The following is a 27,084-nucleotide window of genomic DNA, read 5'->3' on the forward strand; positions in this document are numbered from 1 at the left end:
AGAGAGTCTGCACAATTTAAGAAGTTATTAAAATTATGGTGGAGGATATTCTTTTTCTGGGTGGATCATCAAAATAAGTGGCCCCCTTAATAATTTTTGTGATATGTTTACGTAAGGCCGTTCACATGCTCCTTCATTTTTTTCTTCACATATGCACTTTCAGGAGTATATGTTTGGTGAGCTACGGTTTCATCCAGTCATGGAAGCTCGCCTTTTTCACTGCGGTGGAAAAATTGCAAAAAATTTCTTTTTGAAAGTAAGCTTGTATGAGCGATGCAAACAGCAACTTTTAAACAGAGCGTGCACAAGGAGAAATGGACTCATGCACGCTCTTGCATGCGTTTAATAGGCGTTCCCTCTCAGGAGCGGGTACAGGGTTGTGCATGTGCATTTTTTTTTTAAATGGAGAGGGCGGGTCTTTTAAAAAATTCACAAAATTCCTTAAATATACCTTTAAATAACTCTGTTATTATGTTACTTCTATTATAGAAAGGCGATGCTGGAACATCTTGATAAACTACATTGATACATAACGGTCCAAGGAACGAAAAACAGACAGTCTCGGTTTGGGTAAATAAGTCTTTTCCGTCAGTCCTTATGAAAGTTTTTTGAGAGTAAAATAAACAGCCATCTCTGGATCAATACAATGAAAATAAATGTAAGGATCTTTTGCATGTCCATAAGAATATTAACAGAAGTTACTTAACACAATTGTTTCATTTTAGCTGAGTAGAACATGGAACAATAATGTTTTTTTTTTTTTTTTTTTTGTGTAGATAACATAAACTAGTCAAGCTCACATAACGAAAAATTGTGAAAAAAGCTTTATCTTATAAAATACATCTTATATGTCCTGGCCCATGGTGGTCAATAAACTGTCAATTATGCATGCAAATCTGTTAATTATTATTTAATTCTGCAACTTCTTATCTGATGCTAACACGAAGGACTAATAAAAAAAAGTTGGCTTAGGACAAAACTTTTTACATATTAAGCAATGACACCACAGTCCAAATTTCTGGTAACACTGTGTGGTTTTATGTTTAAATATTTACTTAACTGTGTCACAGCTTGAATGACTGTGTTTTTAAATAACAGAGTTCTTAAATAGCGTCGGCAGATTACAAATTTAGTGAAATGCAATAAATACGTTAAAAATCATATGAAGAGTTTATAATCACATGTCTATATCTGCTGCTTTAAGCTAATCCAATCTCATCATCAGTAACAATCGGGATTATTCATGAGGTTACTATGTTAGGTTCTTCCACCACCTTGTGGCCTGTCCTGCTGGCCCTGTGTGTTTAATATTAGTCATGTATGTGTAATGTTAGTATTATTACAGTGCTATTTTAACAGTTCTAGATACATTTTTGCTCTTATAAGAAAATAATCCAGGTCCTATTGTTTAATTTTTCATTACTTTTAAATATTCAGCAAAATCAAATTTAACTTTGATATTTAATCTCAAGGTTATCATAGTCTCTGAATCTATTACCGACACATACTTAAATATACACATTTTGCATTTGGCTGTTATGTGACGGGAGCAACAAATTGACAGGGAATAGCTTTCAGCTTGATTTAATAAAACAATTAATCGATTATGCATGCTTTTACACCAAAATGTTCCAGCGGGAAGTATGGTTAATTGCTTTTTTTAATGAATGCAACTTTATAAAATAGATACCACTCTGGTGTCTGTATGATAATATGAAGTTGTTGCCTGGAGACACTTAACTTAGTTTAGCACAAAGACTGGAATTGGAGCGATATAAGCTTAACTTTATCCATTGGCAAGGAAAAAAAAAAAAAACCTCTGTTAGCTGATTGGCCATAAATAGTCTGTTATTAACTCTTTGAAAGAAATTACTAAATTGGTGTCAGTCTTTGTTTTTGCACTGATTAAAGAGAGGCAAAGTGTTAATTAGGTGACTAACTAAGAGGAGGAGGTAGATTTTTATTCTGTTTCCCAAAGGCAAGTCTTTGCCTTTAGCCTTCCAATCATTTTTTTGTATATTGAGTGTTTAATCATTCTATTCCAAAATGTAATATCAGACTAATAACTAAATAATAAGCTTTGACAACCCTGACAATGATCAGTTTTTCTTTTTTTTAATTCTGTGTACCTTTTAAATCAAGGTTCTTGGCTCCCATTGTGGTCTGAGTAGTAACTTTGGTGTCAATCTTGACCGTGTGAAGATTGTTTGTGTCGCGGGAAATGTGCACATTGTGCCAGTGGTTGTCATTAAGCGGACTGTTGGAGTTGCCCTTGATCAAGTGTGCTCCGTTTCCCAGGTCAGAAATGTAATGAAGGTAACTGAGGGAAAAAGAAAATGGAGAGAGGAAGGGGTTAAAGAGAACGGGGGAGGCAAGAGAAGGCAAATTAATCACTCTTGTGATGAAGAACACAGGGTCACACACTTCGGCGCATTATTAACTGTCTTGTACAAACTTAATTACAAGACTTGAGAAAGAGGTGCTGGATTAGTTCATTTTTTTAACTACATTTAATAGGGTGTTTCAACCTTACTGTCTATTCTTTTCTCTTATCAAGGACAAAACTGCTTTAACTAAAAAAGAAAAAAAACAAAAACTAAATGTATTTAGAATTAATACCAAAAATTTTCATACGCTTAAAAATAGTCACACCACCAAGTTATTACCAATGTATCAGAATATTAATGGAAAATGTTCTAAAAAATTTTTAAGAAGTAAGAAAGTACACAAACTGCACTTAAACTATGAGGGAAAGAGCAGATAATGAAATATAAAGCACACTTTCAGGACACAATTCCATTTTAATGTGACAGAATAATTTTTAATAATCAAGTAACCCTCAAAAAGGGCCTAAAACCTCACTAAGTCTGGGTTATCTAAGTGCCTGAGTGTGCTACATTCATTTGTTTAAGCAACTAAGTGCAGGTATAAATACTAAATAAATGGCTGACCATACCCTTCAGGTTCTGTGTTGCAGTGAGGAACATGTTTAAGCACCAAATGTGTTTCAAACCCCAGATTATAAGAAAAACACCCTATGAAGATGCAGGTTAAAGCTGGCAAGAGGGACTGGTGCATTTTGCAAAAAAAAAAAAAAAACACTTGAGAAAATAACTATAATACAAAATATAAGAACTATAATAAAAAAATTATATATCTATTTTTTCAATATTCAATATTTCAATATTTATTGGATGGAGTGGGTTAAGAATAATGAAATTACTTCATCCACTTGAAGAATCTATTTGTGCTCAGATTTGAACATTTTAGCTAATGTTTTGTTATTGCCTCAATAATTAAACATAATTTTCTTTCCTCGAGACGTTTTTTTGCGAAGTGCACTGGTCCCTCCTGGAGTATATTGGCAGAATATTGCCCCTTAAAGCTGATCATCATAGCTAAACACTTTGACTTTAGTTTAATCGGAAGCCCCGATTTTAGGACATTTGGGGGTAAAGAAAGCGTTATGAGCAACATGTTTATACAAATGTAGCTCAGATGCACCAGTTGTGTTTGGAAGAATGGGCCTAAACACCTGGAGAAGTTTGCTGGAGGAGACCCAACATAGTCAATCCAAGTCATACAGTTTAAAAAGAATTAAAATATTAGGTTAATGTCAAACCGCAAGAAGAAAAAGATATTTAACAGAATGTCGAACAAGCAGAAACTGCATATTATTACCCACTTCTTTTATTAGTCAGCTCACCCTTTAACCAACTCAACGACTATGAAGTCATTGCCGTCTCCCCTGTTGAAGAGAATAAGACCATCTGGGGATGTTGTCTTGAACTGCATGAAGAGATGCATGGAGTAGTAGGCCTGCAGCGTGGGCAGCGTGACAAAGCTGGAGCGGGAGCGGAAAGTGATGGGGTCAGCCACGATGCTCTTGTAACCGATGACGGCGTTGAGCTCGCAGTAGTCAATGTCGCCGTTCTTGCACAGGTCAATGTAGGGCATGCCGTTCAGCGTCAGGCCTTGGAGATGGCCGATAAAGTTGGAGGGCACAATGGGCATGAAGCGCTTCTCAGTCACGATGCCCGTCTCCACGTTGTGGAACTCGAGCTGGGTGTGGTCGCCCGCCATCTGACCTGGTGTTGTTGGGGTATAAACTTCAGAGGTGAGGGCTCTGAACAGTTGTTGCTCTACTAGTGCTGATTAACCTTTAAGAAAACATTTATTTTAACAATACTGATGCTGATCTAAGTTCGAAATGTTCTCCATAAAAAAAAGATATACAACTAATGGTTATATTAAATTTCTCAACTAAATTTAACTTTTTGTTTAAAAGGAACAAAGTTTTTTGGAATCTTTTAAGGGAATCAACAATACTTCAAGATTTCTGAAGATCTCTAAAATTCCCTCCTTGGACTTTAACTATTTTATTTCATCTTTTTTATGTCCAGTCCTTCAACTTTAACATACTTTTATTTTTTTTGCTTACAAAATGAAATAAAATCTTACCTAACAAAATACAATTCAACATTTTCCTCCTGTTACTCAATGAGAAAAACTGAAATATTGCTGTATTTAACATCTACTTATTGTTTTTTATTTCAATGACAAAATATAAAATAATAAAGAATACATTCCAACTAAATTTAATGGTTTTCAAAGTTATCTTGGGAGGAAAACTTCCTCTTTTGGCTGTGATTTTGGTCACATAGTACAAGCTGCTATTAGCAGGTAGGTTACTGGGGCTATCTGCTCAGGTAGAGTCTCCAGTCAGCTGCTTAACAGGCATGAGGCCGCAACGCATAGGGTCTCCAGATGCCCAAATGTGTGCAAAATTGTGCCAAATGTTCATTAACTAACAGGTGCATTTCTTCAATGTGAAGAAAGCAGAGCTTTGGTCACTGCCACAGAGTGGTGCTGTCTGTCAGTCAAAATATAGTCTTTTCAAACGGGGCAAGCCTGGCTCATAACTCACTATTCAGATATTTTACTTAGCATTTTACCCAGAGAGGATGTGTTTCACTTTGCCTACATTTTACTCTTCCTGTCTGACTCATTACACTGTCACCAAGTGCTGTGCTGGTTGGTTAAAATAGTCCAGACGTCTACGTCGGTATGAGCCATGGAAGAACAGTAGCAGAGAATCATGACCAACCTCATGTACCACCACCTCCTACAATCTAGTTTTATGTTGGATCAGACGCACGATTGTGTCCGATGCGTTCTAGCATAAAGTCCAAGCTGTTAATAGTAAATAAAAAGCTACAGTCTCTGAAAGTTGTGTCTTTAAGAATGAATCAATATCATTTCATTATGACTTTGCTGGTGCTTTTTCTGTAGAGCTTTTATTTATTTGAGCCTTTAGGACAGTTTAAAACTATTAAAGATTATAATTAAGTCCCAGTGTGCTTTTCTCCAACTTTTGGAACATCCCTTCTCAGACACACCTGAAGGGTTGAATTAACTCCTCAGCATGTGATCGTCCTCCTTAGAGTCTTGTAAAAGACCTGATAGTTTAATTCAGCCATGTTGAAGCAGAGGGACTTCTAATAGTTGCAGCACAACAGGATTCCTTTTTTCTGTCAAAGCCGGTTTTCCGTTTTCCTCAGTTTTTGCTTCAACCAAATCCCCATTATTTTTGGTTAAATGTTTTATTCTTAAAAATCTGGCTTCAAGCTTTATCTGTAGAACTTCAGTGTTCATCTTAATTGTTGCTGTCTCCATTATTTGCACCTTAGTAGTTAGTCTCTGTGTTTATATACTGCTTCTGTCTGTCTGTGCTTCCCCAACCCACTGGTCCCATGGTAAAGTCAGTATTCCTATTATAAATTTCAGCCTTTTGTATATTGCAGGACTTATTGAATGTTTTATATCAGCTCTGATTAGATGCAAATTTAGTCTTTTGGTTCCAGTCGTATCGTGGCTAGGTGGTTCGGCCCTATTCTGAACTACTTTCCACCATTTTGTGACAGCTTTCATGCCTGGTTGATTCAAAGGTCAGAGTTAAATGGTATATATTCCTCTGAAAATGGCTACTTACTGGACTGAGACTGAAATTAATGAGGAAGTTATTGTCCAAAGGAAAACTTCAAATACCTCCAGAAATTATGAAATAAAATACTGATCAAGACCATTTCTAAAGAGTGCACAAAATCTAACTCATGGAAATTAAAATACTAAGTAAAGCTTTTGCACCTTGTTGAATGAAAAAACTATGTTGTAGAACATGAGTGCACAATCAAGACCAAGCAGAGGACAAATTGAAAAGGCTGCAGTGGTTACCTTCAACAGTCTGCAGGTCGTCGACGGTGAGTTTGAGGCTCTTGCCGCGCCGGACTACCCTCACTGTGTGCCATTCATTATCATTGAGGCCTGACCCAGCAAAGATGGTCTCTGGGCCTTTACCTACACATAGCCCAGAGCACCATTAACAGAATGCACAGAAGGGTGAAGAGAAACAGAGTTGCAGAGACAGGAGAAGAAAACCAGAAGGAGAGAAAGCAGAGAGCCAGGCAGGTTGAATCAAATATTGTGAGGACAGATTTTCAGGAAATGGAAGCTGGGAGCAGAGGGTGGGGGGGGGGGGGGGTGGGGGGGGGGGTGGGCTCATTCATTTCCTGGGGAGACAAACACCTCAGTGCCATCTCACACAAACAGACAGACAAATCTCCTTCAAGATACAGCTGAGAGACAGGTGATGAGACACACAGGCTGAAGATTAACATAAGGGAATGCTTTAGGTGCCTAAGATCGAGGCTGTGAGTCACAACAGGCCTATACTAAGACACTCCATCCATGGACAAACAGCCATGATGGCCACCTGCAACCTTCACAAAAACACACCAAAATAATACCTGTTCTAATGCTCTAAAACCTTACAAACCCAAACTTCACACCACAACCAGACTTCATGATAGTTATTTTTGTAATGGATAATGATAAAAAGTAGCATCTAATCCTTAAGTAGAAGAAAATGGATACATGGTTTTCTGAAATTGTTACAAATAGAAAAAAAACAAAAAACAAAAAGGGTGACATTCTTCACTAAAAATGACAACTATAAGACATTTTAAGGAATGGCTTGTAAAATAAACAAATGTAAAACTTTTCTCTTTTTTATTTTTACAAAATAGCTCCTGTCTACAACATTTGATAAAGGTCAGATGGAATCCAGACTATAATATAAACATGTGTAGATCTAAAAAGTGCCATATAGCTCTAGTTGTCTTTTCACATCATTTGCAGCTTTATAAATTTTTGTCCTCTTTATTATGAGTTCTTAATATTTTCATTAATTCTGACTAGCTTCAGAGAATTGCGGCAGAAAAGCGTCTTTGCAGCATGTTTTTTTCACCATGTTTCGCTGTGGGGGTGGTATGTTTGAGCGATATGAAGGTTCTGTTTTGCTATACACATAGCCTTTTGCCTATAAGCCAAATTTCCTTCTCAGCTGACAAAAGACTCTTCCATAATTTTCCAATTCATTACTTTTTATGGTTTTCTTTCACTAATAGTGTTCTTTACACCACTTCTTGATAAAGCCCACACGCATGACTAATAGCTGTCTGTGAATACATTTCTCCTGCCTGAGTTTAGAACCACTGCAGCTCCTCTAGAGTTACCTGTTCCTTCAGTCACTTGGACAGCAGGTCTGAAACTATGTTGAGACTGTCGAACTTTATGAGACGGTATCAGAGTAAATGGACATCTTGTTCAGGAATTTATCAATGATGCACTTTTTTCGAGTAGCTCAATAACAGAAATATATCTATAAACACACCAATGTCTTTGGCTGAAATATCAAAAGACATATATATATAAAAAAGAAAACTTTAATGGTATCAATAATTTTTTACAAGATAATGTATTTTTTATTTGCTTTTCTTTCCAGAAGCGCAATGCTTCAGTAGGCCTCAGGGTGGCACTACAAACAGAGTAGCTGCAAGAGAGCTCTCCAAGGTGCTGATGTGCAGCAAAATAAAAGAAGCTGTGATGTCTTTGCATGATGCCTCTCTCCCTGTCCATCTACAATCTCATATCTTCTCATACTTGACTGCACACATTTGACAGACTGACGGCGTCCCCTTGCTCGACAACCATCACTCCATCCTTGAACACTACACACACACACACACAAACACACACACAAACCCCTTGCTTTTCAGAAGAGCTTTAGGCTCGTGAGGTGGGACTGAATCTGCTTACAGTGACCTATAGGAGGTAATGATGGAGGGAGGGAGGAGGGAGGTGAGAAGTAAACTGACCCGAACAGATTCTGCCGCAGAAAATGTCAAGCATGTGTACATCAATCACAGAGGCACGCAGGCAGGGCTCGTACACAAACTCGCAGGTAGGGAGGCAGAGAGAAATGCTGACGAGGAAACTTAATTAAACAAATATGAGAAGTCGATCAGAATGGAAGTGGCAGCATGAAACGGCCAAGTGTGCGTTTGCGGAGCTGAAAGAGCGCGTTGTCCATTAAGAGAGGACACAGGGTTCCCCTGAGGAGACTCAGCTGTGCTCTAGGCAATGCATCTCATCCAGTTACCATGGATCACTGCTTAGCACCAGAGTAAGGCAGGAGAATATGTGTAGGCTTGTGTGAGTCGATGCATCTGTGCGTGTCTGTGTGAGTACGTGTGGTTTTCCATGTGTAACCGAATACTAAGAGAACGAGCAGGCGGAAGTGAGAGCGAGGCAGTGATCTGTCTCAACCTGGGAGCAGACAAACACGCACCTATTTTTGGTTAAGAGTTAAAAGGGCATTGAGCATGATGAGTTGAGACTAATAGACTGTCTGCAGTCTGTCAGCTATTTGCTGCTAAGGCAACACAAATCAAAGCAAATAAAACAAACCACCAAGGATTATAAGCGAGGGGAATAATGAAAACAAAATGGAGAAAAGCTATTCATATTTCATTAGCTCTAAATAACAAATGGCTTTTTTTTCTTCCTGAACGATAAGCCTCAAATCTCTGCATTGCCGAGGCTTTTATTTGACTGCTGAGTGGACAGTTTCAGTGGCGCCTGACTGTTAAATAAATTTCTCCTTCCCTCCCTTGAATATGATATGCATAATTTATTGTATGCACAGAGTGGCAGAAAAGTGGCTGCCTACTAAAATCTTCATTGAGACGGCCGGTCTAAAATTGGCCAACAGATATTCAGAGCGGCAGCGCTGTGTGGCTAGCAGGGTTTCTATGGCAACTGCAGTCGTCCATTTCACCACCTCTTTGCCGTCACAGTGTCCCCCCTCCCCACCCGTCCCCATCAACACCAGACTCTCTACGTACTCCATCTTCATCTCCCTCACTGACAGAAACTCCGCGTGAGGGAATTAAAACTCCGTCAGGGGACTCGGCTTCCGATCGCAGCGGGATGGACGGAGACACTGCCCAGAGTAATGCACAGCCTCCAGAAAACAGAACAGTGTGTAAAGCTAAAACAACAAGTGAGAGGAGAAGTCATTCATCCAACCGCTTCTTCTCCTTTCTCCCTAACATCCTTAATTTCCTTATTACCCCTCCCACTCACCTTCCTCCTTTTCCTCTAATTTTTCTTCTGATTACACCCTCTACTCCCGCTTCTCCATTTATCCTTCTTTACTAAAATGGCCGACCTGGAAAACCCTGGCCCTCAGCAAAAAAATCATGCCTCTCCCTGCAGTGTAGCCTAATATGCACACAACTCTCTTCCCTTTGCCGTTTAATAACATGGTATCTATCTGCAAGTAGACATATGGCAAAAAAGACGAGATAAATATGAGATAAAGATTAAACATAAGACAAAAGGAGTAAAATCTGGTCAGACACATTAAAAGCACTCACAACACACACATACTGAGGAGGAGGAGGAAGGAGGAAGAGGAGGAGGAGTTAGGTGAGATGGAGGATCACTTACTGGCTGTACAGTTTATCCTGATACAGTCTGGAGGGAGAGCAGAGCAGAGGGTTAATGCTGCACACATAGACATATACTCTCCACGCCCTGGGGACGCACACGTCGACACACCCAGCATGTATGCTTTGCAAATACACTGCTGAGGAAACACTCACTGGACCATAAAATGGACTATGTGTTTTCTTATAACAGTGTGCTGCAAAATTTAGCTTTTCTGAGCGTAAATTTTGCTAGTAAATCTAAAGAAAAAAATGTGAACATTTCAATTTGGACGTAAAGCAGCGTGGGTGTTTGCTGCATTGGCCTGAGCGGCGACTTTAAATTGGGATGGGTCATGTGGGTCAGTGTGTCTAATGACACCTGTAGCATGAACTAACCTCGGGATTGGTACTGAGACTCTTTCTGCCTGCTTCAGCTGGCTTGCTGGATTTTATTACTCAGACTAGATGAAACCTGTTTGCTGGTTAGACAATCTTCCTGGAAATAATAACCTGGATTCTCAAATTATTTCATGTTTTTGGTCTTTTATCATTGGATTTATTATTCACCTTTTTTGCGAGATCCTCACTGATACTCTGCAACGACAGATTCCAAGAGAGGAATTTAATCTAGTAGAGTATGTTTGATCTCCCACTAAAAAACTAAATTTAGTCCTGACATCTGATCAAACCTGGGAGACTGGGGTTGCAATACATTTTTTTTTGCAATTGATGCACAAAAACAAGTAAAATATGTAAGTATGTTGATGTACGCAATAATTCTATCGTGTTTAGACCTAGTAAATAGACCTTCCTCTTAATATTCTACAGTCAACAAAATTGTTGATAAATTTAAAGTTATGTGTTCATCTTTTGAAAATAAACTCTTACTTAATTCTGCTTAAATGTTGATTAGCTTGTCAACATAATTTTTCTATCAGTAGTAAAAAGCAATTCAATTAATAATGTAATTTGATTCTATTATTATGATTTTTTTAAATCATTATAAACCTTCCATCAGGGTTATGATACGGATTTGATTTTTAATAACTAATAATACATTTGTTTATCCATAGTTAAGTTAATAAAAGTAGCTTTTTAGATTTCTAAAGCACACTGAACACATGCCAGAAGTTTAGTCGCCTTTTTGTGGAGGAATAATCTTCACAAAAAATCTGGAAGATTAACCCTCTTTCCTGTTTTTGTTTTTTTAATGCCTTGGTGTGTCGTGTGGCGTCAACCTCAGAAAAGACGTGGCTGCAGACAACCAGAGACCAACACATGCACCCCTCAGTGAGGATATGCGTGTATGTGTGTGTGTTAGTTTGTAGAAATATTAATATGTGCAAGTGAGGCTTAAAATGAATAAGAGAAATTAGCTGCTTGTTTGTGTGAAGTCAACTAGTTGTATGTTCTGGCATTGATAGTTTCAGGATGTTGGGGATGCACAGGTCTGCTGGGAGTGAGCAGAGAGAATGCAGCTCGAAGCTCGACCCTCTGTCCAACTGATGTACACACTCTATATATACACAGTAAAATAAAATAAAGTTTGGGTCACACATGGAACTGTTTTCCCTGGAAAGGTGAGAATGCAAGTGTAAAAAGAACTTAGAATTAACATTGGATTTGAACATTTTTGGTGGTAGTAACATAACCTTTATCTTGACGATATAGAAACATCCATCCTTTAATTTGAGAACATTTCTTCAGCTATAAAATTTGAATTCAATTTGATCAGATTTTAGTAAATTATATTTTTTTAATCAGCGGTGCAATATTTTTTCCCGCTACATACATTTAACCAAATCATGCTATTATTTTGTTTTAATTTTTCCATTGCACATTAAAGATAAAATCTAGAATCTTTACATTTATTTATTCATGGAGAGTAATTACATAATGGAACAAAGGTCTTTCTCTTTCAGTAAGACAACAAAAAAATTGTATGTCCTTATGAGTATTTATTTTAATAGTACTGGCTACATTTTTTAATAATATTGCTAATGCTCACATGAACTGGATGGAGGAGAAGGTTTAAAAAAAAAAACTCTCATTAGTCAAACGGGAAAAAGTGGCTCCTTGGGGTCAGGAAGTCTTTATAACAACATTTGTTTGTGAGGCATATGGGAAAAAAAGCTCTTTCTGACCTTCAATCCCATGGAGTTTGCAAAACTTTACTGAATCATATCTGGAGTTACTGTCTATTTTCAGATATAATAGCAAAAAAAAAAAAAAAAATAAATAATAATAATGCACAAAGTTTTTGGGCCTGTTTCTCTTCCAAAGGTCACAGGATTCATGAATTGTAAAGCTCAGTTGGCCTCTGCTCAGTCCTCAGACCTGAACCTTATGGAGTGACATGAACAAAAACATGCTAAGAAATGATCTCTTGATTAAAAAGGTAAATAGAAGGAGAATGGAGATAGATCCATCTCTGATTTGCTCAACATTAAAAACAATAGAGGAGCAGACCTACTGCTGTCTTGATGTTAAAGGAGAGGGATGTTCAAAGTGCTTTCAGCAGGGATGTTTTAATATTTGTGTTATGAGCAACAATGCCTATCACTCCAATCAAAGATATATATTCCGAATAAAGGTTGGATAATTATATGTTGGAATTGTCCTACTGATAAAGAAATGGATTTATCCTCACAAATTTAGATTCCTTTCAAAATCTTTCAAGCATGAGTCAATTTAATACAAAAATACAGTAGAATTTTTTGTATTCGTTCAGGAAAAGTAAAAGAGAATTATAATTCAACATATATATCTGTGTGAGAAATAGCCATAAGGCAGGTGTCAGCCGCATTCCCCTGACAGGTAATTAAAATTCAGGATCCTACATTATGTGTGTGTGTGTGTGTGGATGGGTGTACCTAGGTTTACAGTTAGTCTGACACGGCCACCATCCAGCTCCAGACGAAGAGTGTCCGCTGAGTTCCGGGATGTGGTTGCCATAAGAATGCCGTAGGCCCGCTGGGAGCGAAAGCGTAGCGAGACGTCCTCCGCCTCAGTGTGCATCGCCACAGGCAGCTGCACCTTCATAAACTTACTGCCGTCATACGAGAGGATGGTCGCATCTGTGCAGGAAATGCAGACAAAAGGGACAGATGAGAAGGGAGGAGAGACAGAGGGAAGATGATTGACAGGAGGGAACATGAGGTAGTGGAATAAAAAAGCACAAACGCCTTCTCTGACAACGAGTGAATCAGATTTAAACATGACAAAGTATGTTTCAGTGCTGCTGCATTCTCTTATTTCCCCTGCTGCGACATGCTGGGACTCAAAACCTGCTTCCCACAAAATTATCCCGTCACATTCCCAACCCTGATTCATCATCACTCCCTCGCTTTGGAGGAGAGGGTGCAAAAATAGCTGCAGCTGGTTGTCTGGCCCCATTATCCGCTTAAATCAAAATGCAAGGTGCCGAGTATGTTAGCCACCACCGCTGACATCCCAGACCCTGGAGTCATAATGTAACAAGCTCAGGTGATCCCACTTTAATGTCTTTTGCATACTCATTTGCATATTCATAATCTTCTCTCAGCACTACCTGCTGGGGCCAGTCCCCAGCCGCTAAACTGTTTACCACCAAAAGCTCATGTTTTTGTTGGACAATTACATCCACAAAACTACCTAAACTCTCCATGCATCTGCATCGTTATCTCCTCTCCACCCTCTTCTTCTCCTCCTGTATCTCTCCATGCAATTTATGCTTTGGATTCGTTCACCCTGTTTCTGTGGGAGACGGTTGAAACCAAGGCAAAAAAAAAAAAAAAAAAAAAAACAAGAAAAAAACCCCCAAGAGAACAGGAAGGGAGGAAGGCGTCACGAATACTGATGAGCTGAGGAGGGAAAGAGAGAGATAGTGTGTGTGTGTGTGTGTGTGTGTGCATGTCAGAATAAGTGAGTGAATTTAAGTGTGAACAGAGAGGGGTTTAGTAAAGTGAGAGCAGGGGGAGAGAAAATAAGGACAGAGCACGAAAGGCAGGAAAAAGACGAGGGAGAGGCAGCAAAGCTCTTGGCTAAAATGCAAATGAACCCTCATTAACTTGAGGAAAAAAAAGAAGGTGGTTGGCCTGTTATATCACAGATAACATAACTAACAGCCACACATACACTCAACTCCGGGGCAGATGTGCATGCATTTTTGATAAGAGAGACAGCTGACTAAATTTTCCAAACCACAGCACCTGACTCATAACCAGCCAAACAGACGATGGAGAGTCAGTGAGAAGGAAGAGTGCAGGTCTATATATGCCAGGAAATGAAAAAGGAATTGACAGCAAAATGCACACTGGCTGTGACACAAACCATTAAACGCCTGTAGCTTCCACTAAATGGTTCATACCAATAAGAATAAAGAATAAAAATAGTCAGATTTAGCATTCTTCCTCAGGTATCTGTCTTTACCTCACAGGAGTGACTCACAGCCTGATATTAAGAGTTGAAGCCTACAGTTGTGGTCTGTTGCTGTAACCCAGCTGCCCAAGGTGATCTGTGTTGTGCATTAACAGATATCATTCTGGTACTTTGGTTCCAAGAGGAGTTGTGTGAGCTGCTGTTGCTGATGTTATGAACATTAACAAAACATTTTTCTCCACATAACTGTTGCCAACTGGATATTTTCTCTTTATCAAACCATTTTATGTTAACCCCAGACCTTGCTGTTCCAGTGAATCCTACCCCTTTCAAATTATCAGACTTTCTGGTACTAACAAACATGCAGGTTTCAAAGGTTTGGACTTCAGCAAGTTGTCTGCTATGTGATCGGCTGACTACTTGACTACTATTTGTTAATAAGCAAGTGAATATGTGATCCTTATGAGGAAGAGGGTGGACATCGGATGTTTCAATGATAACTTGTGTATTACTTTTTGTGTACCCCCAAACACACACACACACATATATAAACATAGATCTAACTATCCATTTGAAGAAATACCCAAACAATCTACAGATATAGGATTTCATCTGATGTCTTATTTATTATCCATACATCCATCCATCCATCCATCCATCCATCCATCCATCCATCCATCCATCCATCCATCCATCCATCCATCCATCCATCCATCCATCCATCCATCCATCCATCCATCCATCCATCCATCCATCCATCCATCCATGTCAGGACTGAGGTTGCCCATTTCTGGCAGTCAATGGGCGAGAGGCGGGGTACAACCTGAACAAGTCACCAGTCTGCCACAGGGCATCTTATTTAATATCTTTTTCTTATTTACTAAATTCAGGAAAACGAATAAACTAATAATTAATGATTAGTTAGTATTTAAAGTTAAACTAACATTTTGATACATTTTGTAAAAATCAGAGAAGGGTTAATTTGATTTATCAAAGACAACCTTAAAACAACCTTAAATAATCAAATTTTCCTGATGGATTTACACTTCTATCAGGAATCTTAATGCAAATGTTGGTAGTTTTTAATGTGTTATAGTCCCACGAAAACAAAAGAGGGAGTTGAACAAAATGAGAATTGTCACAGCAGACCACAAAGAAAACCTGATTGGGACATTTCCAAATTTGACTTCCGTATTATCTATGTAGCATCAATGTTACACAAACAAATAGAAACTGACAAATAGAAACACCTAAATAGAGCTACAGTTTTTTTCTTTGGTCCTCGCAACTTTTAACTCTTATAAAGAAAAAAACCCCAACAAAACTAGACCCCAGATTCTGCATGGTAAAATTAACATGGAACAGTTTCATTTTAGCATTGACTGCAAACCATAAATGTTCTATATACATCTAATATTTTTTTTTCTGAAAAAACCAAAAACAAAAAACAAAAGAGGCTGTATATTGTGAGCATCATCAAGAGTTACCTAAATATATCTTTAAACGTTTTAATAACTGTTCGAACTGTTGATACAAAAGGTTACTTATTTCCTTATTTATGGAGACCAACACATCTCTTCCTTTCTTGAAAAGGGCCACTGTCTTATCACATAGTTATACACTCTGAACACCAGGGGACGCAGATCACAATATAAATGTTCCTAGAAACTGTAATTGTTTTAGAATGGAAATTACAAACATGTCTGATTTATATTTATCGTACAGGGATGTCAGGAAAGCCAATAAAGCATTAGTTGTTAATGTAATATATTATTTCAAGGATAAATTTCTCCATTGAATAAATATACTCAAATGAAAGTTTGATTTTGAGATTAGGCAACTACAATACAACCTTTATTCATTTCAAGGCTTTCTACACATTTTTTTTTTATTAGCGGCATGTGAATAGTGGAGTCCTCTAGCTATTTAAACATTTATATGAATAAATTATCAAGAAGGCTAATTTTCTTTTTAAAACTGGCCATGGAATTATGCTTTTTTATGCTGACCATATAAATTACATTTTTTTGTGCAATATTTATCTCAAACTTTCTCAACTTAAAATTTCTCGTATAATGTATTTATTTCCTTAACCAAATGTTTTCATATGCAGGGGGAAAGGAGGGCTTTAAAATGAAGAGTATTAAAGTAAAGTGATGGAAAATTCAGAGGAGGAAGGGTAAAACAAAACAAAAAAGTTAACACTTTCTTTCACAGTAGATCAATAACCATGTAATAACATGGTAGTAAAATAGCAAGTCACACTATATTACAAGAAATTTTTTTTTGGTAATTACCCCAAAATTGAGCTATATAATTTCAAAGTAATTACCTGAATGAAATTATTACAATTGTTAAGTTACTATGCAACAATAGAGACTTTTGGTGAGTAGTTACCATTAGGTTACTATATTACAATTTCAAGGGTGAAAAGCTCGGTCATCCGGGAGGGACTCGGAGTAGAGCCGCTGCTCCTCCACGTCGAGAGGAGCCAGTTGAGGTGGCTCGGGCATCTGGTTAGGATTACCTTCTGGACGCCTACCTGGTGAGGTGTTCCGGGCATGTTCCGGGCATGTTCCGGGAGCCCCCGGGGAAGACCCAGGACACGCTGGAGAGACTATGTTTCTCGGCTGGCCTGGGAACGCCTTGGGGTTCCTCCTGAGGGGCTAGAAGAAGTGGCAGGGGAGAGGGAAGTCTGGGCCTCCCTTCTTAAGCTGCTGCCCCCGCGACCCGACCCCGGATAAGCGGAGGAAGATGGATGAATGGATGGATATTACAATTTCAATTATTGGCCACCACCTACCGACCGCTTACAAAGTAAATCGTAACTTGTGATCAGGTATATGAAGCATTATAAAACTAAACTTAAGTTACATATAAATAACAGTTTAGTTAAGAAGATTGGCTTGCTGTCTTGTTGGTTTGGTTTTCTGTTATATGCCAAGTAATAAACTGCATTTTCCTTGATAATAACACAATAATTTATTGCTGTGGGTAAAATGACTGAGTTACCCGCTTTGAAATCTAAGCAGTCTGACTTTACCTTGTCTGCCAAAAATTTGAAGGACAGCAAATACCAACATTTTCCATAAAGTGTTTCTTGTTACCTAGTAATATAGTGTAACTTACTATGTTATTACCATGTTATTACAGGGTCACTGATGTACTGTAAAAGAAAGCTTGGCCAAAAAAAAATACACCTTTTCAGTACATGCACCTACTTTGAGTACATTATTTTTTACACCGGCTGTTCTAAACTTTTAGATTTTTTTTTCAGTAATTTCAAAATTTTTAAAGCCCTTTTAGAAGGTATAAAGATAAATAAAGCGTGCCTTGATTAAAAGCCATCTGGTTTGAGATTTCTCATTCTAAAAAAGTAGCCATGAGAAATGAGCCCTTTGTGTCACATAATTTTCTTATTAGAATTGAACAAGAAAGGCCTCAAATTTGCTCACTTCTGAATTAAAAAAAATAGCTTAATCTATTTGTGGGACTGAGGATTTTAGTTAAGACACTTATGTTTAGGATGGAGTAGTTTTTGTATATGAATTAAAACATATTTTCTCGTTTTTATTGATGACCTATTGCTAAAGGAACAAAAAAGGCCTTTGATAGGTAGATAACAGTGATGTAGGTGTTAAGATTTCCTTTTTGTTATTTGCAAAACAAAATTAAAGTTTACCTTCATTAGCTTGAGAATTGCAGGTTTTAAGGCAAAACTCAGCTTAAAATAAGAAATTAAAGAAATGAAACTCTGAGCTGACGCACAGTAACTGAGTTTGCTTAATAAAGAAAGAAGAGAGGGTAAAAAAAACAAGAGAGTGGGAGAATGAGAAAGAAAAAAGGGATGGAGAAACCGCAGGTAGAAGGCATAAACACGGCCAATCGCTCCCTCCATCTGCTTCTCCATCTGTGCTTCCTCAATCTAATGAACCACCAGTTAGTGACCCCTCAGTGAACACAGAGAGGGATGAAGAATGATAAAGATAGGACAAAAAGAGCAAAGGGAAAAAAGTAGAAAGGGGTTTGCTGCAGATTCTTGTCATCTGAAATAAAACATTTTCATATCACCACCTTTCAGGAAGCCTGTGTGCATTTGTGTGTGCACCGTATAGCTGCTGTTAGATGATAGTACAATCATCACTTGAGACGCATCAGCGGTTGTGACACAAACAACATTTCGTCCTTATTTCTTTTTCTCATGTCTGACTCTATCTCCCTTCTTCCAACAGGCCTCTATCAGTCCCTCTGTCATTTTGGTTTCGATGTGAACTCATACCTTTTCTCATAAGTCTTTCTCTTTCAGGCAGATTTTCTATTCCCATCTCACATGCTGTCATATGGTGGTTCCAACCCGGTGAATCCTCCCCCGCCTTCCCTCCTCCCTTCTCTGCCATGGCTCCTGCTCCCCGCTTTCTGCACATTTCCTCTCTAATCGATTCCCAGTCACTACATCTATAGCAGTCCAATAGTCCTGTCTGCAGCTCTGCTTCCTCCCACCACCTTTCTTTCACCTTTGATCCTTCCTCACTATTCTCTGCCTGCATTTTATTACTTTGCCTCCAACACAGAAAATGTGTGAATAAAAATAACCAGATTCAGCCAAAAAAAGAAAACCAGAACTATTATTGCTATGGTGCTGAGGATTTTACTCTCTTGTGCTAATTTTCTACCCACACAGTTAAAAGAGTTGATCATAACATACTGAATTAGAGCAGTGGGCAGTATTGTCTGGTTGAGATTGTTTCAGATCCTATTTGTTGGATTAGGACAAAACTCTGCAGACTGAAAATGTTTTATCATTATCTCCCTTCTATCTCCTGTTTCTTTCATCTTTTCTCATTTTTTTCTGTTTTTCTTCTTCTATTCTATTTACATTGCAGTGTCCATATAATCTGTAAAACTCCCTGCATAATTATAAAAAAGCAATTTATATGCATAAAACAAGTGAACACTATGGCAATAGCCCTACTGCTCCACTTGTGAAAGTAAAATCTGCTGGGCTCTTTTTGGCATCAAGACAATTATTCTTATTGCCACATTGCCAGACAGGACATTGTTAAAAAACACACAAAAAAACCTCCGTTTTGGTAATAACAGCTTCAACCCCATTTGGAGTTCATCAGAGCTTAATTCTCTGGCTACTTTTATTTAATTTCTGTATCTTCTGCATAGCTCAGATTATAAAGCATTGCAACAAATCTTACTTTTCACTTTTAAGACATGACAGGACCAAAGTCTCTTACAATCACAAGCAATTTTACTTATGACATCAATAAGTGGAATGAGAAAGAAATCCCTCCTGCTTATTGTCGAAACACACAAGTCCAGACTAAGACCAGGAAAATGGATTAAATCACATTAGAGCCAAACTATCTGACTGTTTTTCTGTTTATAAAACTTTACTTTTTAAAATAGTTACTGGTCTATAATGGAATGATGCTATGAACCATCTTTGCCTCTCAGGCCATCAGGGACCTGTTTACTCAGTGCCTTCTGAGTATTCAACATTACCTAAGATTGACACTGACTATATTACATCTGTGCTGTCATCTGTGCTGAAGAGTGCCAATAAAAATAAATGTACCGTATTTTCATGACTATAAGGCGCACATAAACGTCTTTTTTTTCCCTCAAAATGTGCGGTGCGCCCTTTGGTGCGGCGCGCCCTATGTGTGTTGCAAGTGCGACTTTTGAGACCACCTCATTGAGGAGATGATGAAAGAGTGGCTGAATGTAAGGAGACCAGGTGTTTTTTTTCCACTCATCACCATCGCTGTTAATGTGACTCCATGCGTGCCCATCTCACAGCTGATGGGAAAAACATGGTGAAACAAATTAATGCGCTCGCTGTGAACCGGACGCAGCAGGTGCAGCAGAAGCAGCGAGTTTACATGCAAAGTCAACGGTTGATGAGCGTACAGGCGCAGCAAAAGGTCCCGCAGCGCGTTTTGAGCACCAGGCGCAGCGCTTCGGGAGCGCGCCGCCAACGCGCTGCTGCTGCTCGAGATGGAAAAATTGAAGTTTTGCTGCTGGAAGCGCCGCATCAACGAATCAGAGAAGCTGATCTGGGAGCTGACAGCGAGACAGACACAGCGCTCTGATGACATATTAAGGCAAATGGAAAGGGCTCGATGGATGAGGAGATGATGAAAGCTTGGCTGAGGCAGGTATGTGAGGAGAACATGTGTTTTTTTCCACGCATCACCATCGCTGCGTGCCCATCTCACAGCCGATGTGAAAAACATGGTGAAAAAAAATAAACGCTGTGCTCGCCGTTATCTCGGGGGTCTGACAAAGGAACTTCAACCGCTCGACATCGGTGTGAAGCGGCCGTTCAAAGTAAGGCTGCGAGCGGCGTGGGAGCGATGTATGACCGACAGAGACCACAGTTTCAGGATAAGTGGAAGGCAGCGCCGGGCAAGTTACGCCACCTTTAGCGGATGGATTGTAGATGGACTAACGTGTCTGCTGGCTCTGTTGTTCAAGCTTTTGCAAAAGCCGGCATTATTTCTGAGGAGCTGCGCTACACGGAAAGTGACTGACAGCGAAGAATGGGAAATTGGCATGTCTGATTTAGCGCAGCTGTTTAATTCAGAAACAGAGGATGATGACTTTGATGGGTTTGATTAATACTTTGTAATAAATACATGAATAAAGCACAAACATACTCAGTTTTGCTCCCGCTCTATTTTTCTACCTGAAAACTTAATTCAACAGCAGCCTCTGGGCGGGTCTCCTCCTCTTCACCACGGTGGCTGGCAGGTGTTTTTTCATCTAAATAATCTAAATCTTGCAGCTATATTTGCTGTGATCAGTGGGAATAAAGTAGTTTTAATATGTTTTTAAGTGAGAAAGTCCACCTGAAAACTTAATAATTGCAGTCAGTTCATCCAGATTATCTATTTCTGTCGGAGGCGCTCAGACCCCCACATACCAGCGGTGCACCGACAGGAGAAATCCTTTCATCAGCAGCCTCTAGGCCGGGTAACCTCCAGGTTCATGCAGTGGCTGGCAGGTGTTTTTCATCTAAATAATTTAAACTGCAGGCACCAGGATACCGGTAATAAAAGCGAACATATTCCGTCGGCAGGTTACAGGATTTTAAGTTAATTTAGGAGTAATCACAGCGCTGTGTCATCTGCGATGTGTCTGTCTCACGGCCAGCTCCCAAGTTTGATTAATACTTTGTAATAAATACATGAATAAAGCACAGTCATACTCAGTTTTGCCCCCGCTGTATTTTTAAATATGCAGTAGAGGTATTTACCTGTATATAAAAAACGCGCCCTATAGTCCGGTGCGCCTTATGTGTGTGTTAAATACAGAAATGGCACACATAACTGAGACTGCGCCTTTTAGTACGGTGCGCCTTATGGTCGTGAAAATACGGTATGTAGGATCTGTTCATGCATCTGGATAGCACACTGTCTTATTTTTCTCCACTCATGTCTGCCTTTCTTACCAGCTCATCTGGTCATTAGAATTTTTTCCCCCCATTAACTATAAAAAATGGACTCCATCCCTATCTCTGATTGACGGCAGCGGCAGTGGCTATTTATTGCATCGACTAGTATGGCTGTTATTTGTGACGGAGAGAAAAGATGTAGAGAAGCACAATAATATTTGTTTATTGCAATTTTCCAAAAGCAGTCAACAATACTGTATATAAAGCTAACTTTAATCCTGATTTAGTTATCTATTTGTTCTAAATATGATTGCTACTCTATGTGAATAAAAGGGTTAGATTTCTACCAATTCTCTTTGAAATTTAGTTCTTTCTGATGTTTAAGGGACTTTAAATTACTTTTTGTTTCATTGGTTGTATACTAATACAAATGCATTGCTCCTTTCCTCACTTAATGCCCTCCTCTATGCATCAGAAGAGAGCTAGTTGAGGGTATACTGTATTTTAGCTCTTTTATTTGAAAAGGACTTTAGTCCCATTTTTATCTGCCATAAATTTTTATGAGTGTGCCTTTTTAGCACATCAGGGCGAGTACTGTCATGCTGATGTAATCTGCTAGGATGGGGCTTTTAAAGGAAGAAAAGCATAACTCAAAGGTATAATGAATAAAAATTTTATGACCCAGTATAACTGATGATGATAATGTATTTTCGACCGGTGGATAGGAGTGTTTCTGACTTAACTCCTTTATGCTTTTCACCCTTCATCATCCGTCATGTGTCACTCAATCAGTTGGCAGGATTCACTGTTCTCAGTGTGACAAATTACATATCTGTCAGAATGACTGTGTGTTATTTAAATCATGACATTTAAAAAAGAATCACAAAATGTTGGTGTTTAATTACTTTTTTTTAGTTCGCTGACTCATCCCTATTGTGAGAAAGAGGGTTTATCATGGATGAACAATAGTACAGTCACAGTGTTTTTCTTCTCACCTCTCTCCTGCTAGTGTCTCAACATTCTCACCTCGCTCGCAGGAGCGCCCCAGGTACCCGGTCCCAGAGCAGTCACAGACGTAACGGTTCCAGCCCTCCCTGCAGTTGCCATTGTGCTGGCAGGGGTTGGACAGGCACTGTTTGGGCAGCTCTCTTGAGCAGGAAGGCTTCACTCCGACTGCCCGCTGGGCCTCAGCAAGCCTCCTGATGTCTTTACTCTGACCATCCACAAACAGGTCTCTGATGCAGCCTACGTAGCCGTAGTTCAACAGGGCTGTCCAAACCTGTAGAGCAAATAAGCAGCATGCAATGATTTTTTTTTTTATATATGAAAAAAGAAAGTTACATATATTTCTTGTTAAGTGCTGTAGAGATTTTTGTAACCTATGCTCTGCTCAAAAGCAATGCATGTGAAGGTAGGTGTTTCAAGTAAGAGTATTAAGTATGACATTGTGTTTTCTAAGGGTTGAGATGAGCTGTGCTGACCAGACTGACTGTCAACACTCAGTAAGAAAAGCATTGACGAAAAAGCATGAAAAGGACTATAGATATAAAGGGTAACACTCTCAGGTTTCTGATACTGAAAAATGTTAGCCACTAGTAATGGTATTATTAGCATTGACTATCAACAATAAACAACATGTTTTTTTCAAGTTTTTATGGCAAAGGAAAGCGAATATGAGAAAGGGGGAGAGACATGTGGCAAAGGATCACAGATCAGATTCAAACCCGGGTCGCCCGTATCGGGGATTAGGCATGCCCCAGTTGTCCTTCCTTCATTATAATCAGAATATGATCATTTAATACTGGAGACCAATTGAACATCAGAGGTGGATAATTCAGGTCCAGAAAGTAAAACTCCTGTGCAGAGATCAGTTCCAACCATTTTCAGCTCCACAATGCAGACTAACCACCTGAGGGGCTAATCACCTGGTTAAAAAAAACAAAAAAAACGAGGAAGGAAAACAAGGCAAGGTTTTCACTTTCAGGACCTGGATTATCAACCTCTGTCACAGATTGATATTAGTTAAACCTTGATTCATTTGTGAATAACACTAAAATAAAATAAAACCTGGATTCAATTATTCTGAATTGATTGCATATTCTTTAAAACTGTTTATTTAACCCTTTGCTTGATCTATTACTGTAATTTGTATTAAAATGTACTTTTTATTCTTTAAGGCAGTAAAAATTAGGTTCAGTTGTTGACTGGTTTGAAAGTCTCTTCTCTGATCTGGAATAAATAGAATATTATTTTCTCAGACTAATTAGGATTTTTGTGATTTTAAAGTTAACATTCTCTAAAAAGTTTTATTTTGCAAAAAGGATTTTCTTTACATTTATATGAAAAATAGCACTTAACACAAAAATACTGATGCATAATTAAGGGGCAGATTTTTAGGTGTTTTAGCAAATTAAATCATTGCTACAAATTCCAACTATCTTTCAATTTAACATTTAAAAGGTTTTATATTAACAATACTTAGATTATCTGGTTAGGTTAATTGTATACATCTTTAAACATTACATTCCATAAAACTAGAAACAAAAATTGGTTTATGGATTATGACCATCTCTGGGTATCTGTACACTTAACCTGTTGCTTTAATAATTAAGTGTCTTGATGCACTTTGAATCTGTTAATTAAATCAGTTTCATTCTTGTGCGTAAAAAATTTTGTTTAGTCGTTCAAGCATTAGGGTTGTCAAAAGTATCGATACTCAAAAAAGTATCTATACTGAAATGTTGTATCCGGATACAATACTCATTTTCAAAAGTATCGAGCACCAGTGGCACCTAAACAGTCATTCATCTAAAGTGCAGAATAGAGGAAAATGCACTTTCAGAACACTGTGTGATTGAATAATTCTGTGCACTTTTCAGTTTCAGACTTTTTTTGTAACAGGTGCAGCTGCTGGGAATTATTTTTGTTTCTTAACCGGTTTGGCTAGTGTCATTGTTATGTGTGCAAAGCATAGCCAAGGAAGGAACACTTAATTTTAATTTTGTAAGTTTTTTATCAAGCTTGCTAAATACGGTGCAAAGCAAACAACCTTAAAATGTTGTTCTTATTGTTTATTGTATTTATTTATTTATTGTATTTTAATTCTTAATCAAAATATTTCTGTTGAAATTTGGAAATTTTATCCTTGTGGTATCGAAAATGGTATCGAGTATCGAATATTTTCCTTAGTATCGGTATCGAGTTGAAAAATTTGGTATCGTGACAACCCTATCAAGCATTAAAAATAATTACGTTACATTAAGAGTAACGGGAGAATTTTTAATAAAACTAAAGCCTTTAATATTCATTATTGCAGAAAACAGAGCAGAAAAGGGTCAGAAACGAACAATTGTAGGCATAAAGCTCTATATTGTTAGCACATTTAATAAAAGAAAAAAACAGCCTAGCAGAATATTGATTTGTACTTTTTTATGATAAATTTTAAGAAATATTACTTTCAATCTTACAGAAAGTATAGTAACTTTTTCCTTAGAAGTTATTTCACATACTGGAAAAGTACATAAAGAGAAGGCCCTGCAAAGCAGAATTAAAACCAAGGAATACAAATGTTTAGCATAATGAAAAGGTAAGGCAAGGTGCTCATTAAGAGTAAATAATGGATGGCAAAATTGACTCCCTTCCTTTGCTTATCACTTTTGCATAAAGCACCTAGAAATAATGAGTCGATTCTTGTGCAGAGTGAGTCTCTTCCATGAAGCAGAGACTCTTTGCAGGTGGGAGAAGGCGTCACTTTAAAGCAACGTGGATCTATCAGAACCATCTGAGTTAATTCTGCCATTAATCAAGTACAAGCAATGTGCCGCAAAGAAAAATACACATCATCCATCAACTGCTGAATAATGCACTGCTTGGAATGCAGAGCTTTTAGCTGATATGGTAGGTTTTTATATCCATTTAAGATTACCTGTTTGTTGGTATATCAACACAAACAGGTCGTGTTTAATCGACCATATTATAAATGTAGGCATAAATGCCATTTTAGCTGGGAAATCTTGGCATGGTGTCAAGCAGAAAAAATTACCTGATATGCAACTGAAATGACGCAGCATCTTTTTGCAAAGCTTTAACTATATAAGGAACAACAGCAGTGGAACCAATTAAACATTAATCAGACAAATAATTACCTATTGGTTAAACTGACTTAAAAAAAAATCGAAAATGTCTAATTTTACTTGTTAGCTTACTGGATAGGGGAAGTTAAATAAAACACTACAGAGCAGGCAGATCAATATAGTGTCCATTCACTACAGTCAGATCCTTTCTTTCAAAAAAACTTAAATAATCAATTTCAGGTTAATCGACTAACTACATTGCAAGCTAAAAATAAATCACATCACTTTAGCTTTTTCATATATTTCTACCAGTAAAAACCTAATCTTTACGGTGTTTTATTTAGAGTTTTTAGGCATATAAAAATTTAAAATAGTGTATAATGTGAAGTGAAGGACATTAAAGGCGGGGAAGAGGATTTTATGGTGGAAGATATGTACATTTGGTGTTTGTATATTTTTGAATCATGCACATGCGTCACGGCCCCCTCCTTCGCTGCAGCAGCAAACAGGCGTAGGAGTACTTCTTCACGCTTCAGCGTAATGGTGGACCGCTAGCCAAACAGGGTACGATTTACGCTTGGAGCCTACGTATATAACATCAGGCGCCACCTACACAAAATATTTGAAATTATATATAAATTTATATTATATATTTGGAACATTAAGTGCAAGACTTTTAGCCATCAATTAAATCATTTTAGATTAATCTGGACACTTAATTTGTAAGAAAAATCCTCTGTCATACCTTTACTGTTTTTATTAATAAATAAATATCCGAAAAGTGTGGTTTTCTTTAATATCTAGCACTGCAAATAAAGTTAAAAGTCTTTAGAGGTATGTCTTAACCAGCACTGCACTTCTAGAACCAAATTTTTGTCTTTATTTCTGAAGTTAAATCAAATGGAGAGTCTCTTAAAACCAACCAAGAGTTGCCAGAAAATTCTGGTTAGGTGGGTCTAGGCCAGGGGTAACCAATGAAAAAGCGAGGTCCGAATAAAGAAAACAATCAACCAGTAAAGGTCTGGAGACATTTTTAATTATAAACAGAACTTAACACTGAAAATAAAATGCAGGTGTTTATGCATCCATGTTATGCATTTAATTTTTAAGTAAAAAATAGAAAGTTTTTCAATTTTAAAATCTAAATTATTTTTGAAGTAGGGAATGCCAATTCTCAATCACATATCAAGGTGCTTATTTTGAGCTTATTTTGAGTATGTTCATGGTGGAGAATCCTGCTTAACAGCAGTAGGTTGAGCCAAAACATACTCAAAATGTGCATGGTCATCTTTGTGCATGCCATTTCACTTTTCTGTCACCAGTTCACTGTGCTTCCTCCAGCATTCCACACTTTCTCTGCTCTCTTTTTCTCATCGTCTGCTCCTTCTTACCCACCGCTCCGGAAGGCTTT

The 27,084-nt window shown here is 38.0% G+C and overlaps 1 protein-coding gene across 24 annotated transcripts in view; it reads right to left on the reverse strand.

Annotated features, from left to right (window-relative positions):
* nrxn1a (neurexin 1a) overlaps window positions 1–27,084 on the reverse strand; it is a 101,039-nt gene that overhangs the window by 24,018 nt on the left and 49,937 nt on the right. For 16 of the 24 annotated variants that reach the window (XM_038282537.1, XM_038282536.1, XM_038282534.1 and 13 more), the window contains 6 exons: window positions 22,627–22,879; window positions 12,707–12,910; window positions 9,853–9,879; window positions 6,235–6,357; window positions 3,707–4,088; window positions 2,130–2,320 (listed from right to left, as the gene is read on the reverse strand). In XM_038282537.1, the coding sequence (XP_038138465.1) occupies window positions 2,130–2,320; window positions 3,707–4,088; window positions 6,235–6,357; window positions 9,853–9,879; window positions 12,707–12,910; window positions 22,627–22,879 (1,180 nt within the window). The remainder of the gene's footprint in view (window positions 1–2,129; window positions 2,321–3,706; window positions 4,089–6,234; window positions 6,358–9,852; window positions 9,880–12,706; window positions 12,911–22,626; window positions 22,880–27,084) is intronic. The other 8 variants (XM_038282544.1, XM_038282546.1, XM_038282545.1 and 5 more) reach the window with 1 other exon arrangement.

This window comes from Cyprinodon tularosa, unplaced genomic scaffold (genome assembly GCF_016077235.1).
Source record: "Cyprinodon tularosa strain WSP-4 unplaced genomic scaffold, ASM1607723v1 ctg185, whole genome shotgun sequence".
Taxonomy (NCBI): domain Eukaryota; kingdom Metazoa; phylum Chordata; class Actinopteri; order Cyprinodontiformes; family Cyprinodontidae; genus Cyprinodon; species Cyprinodon tularosa.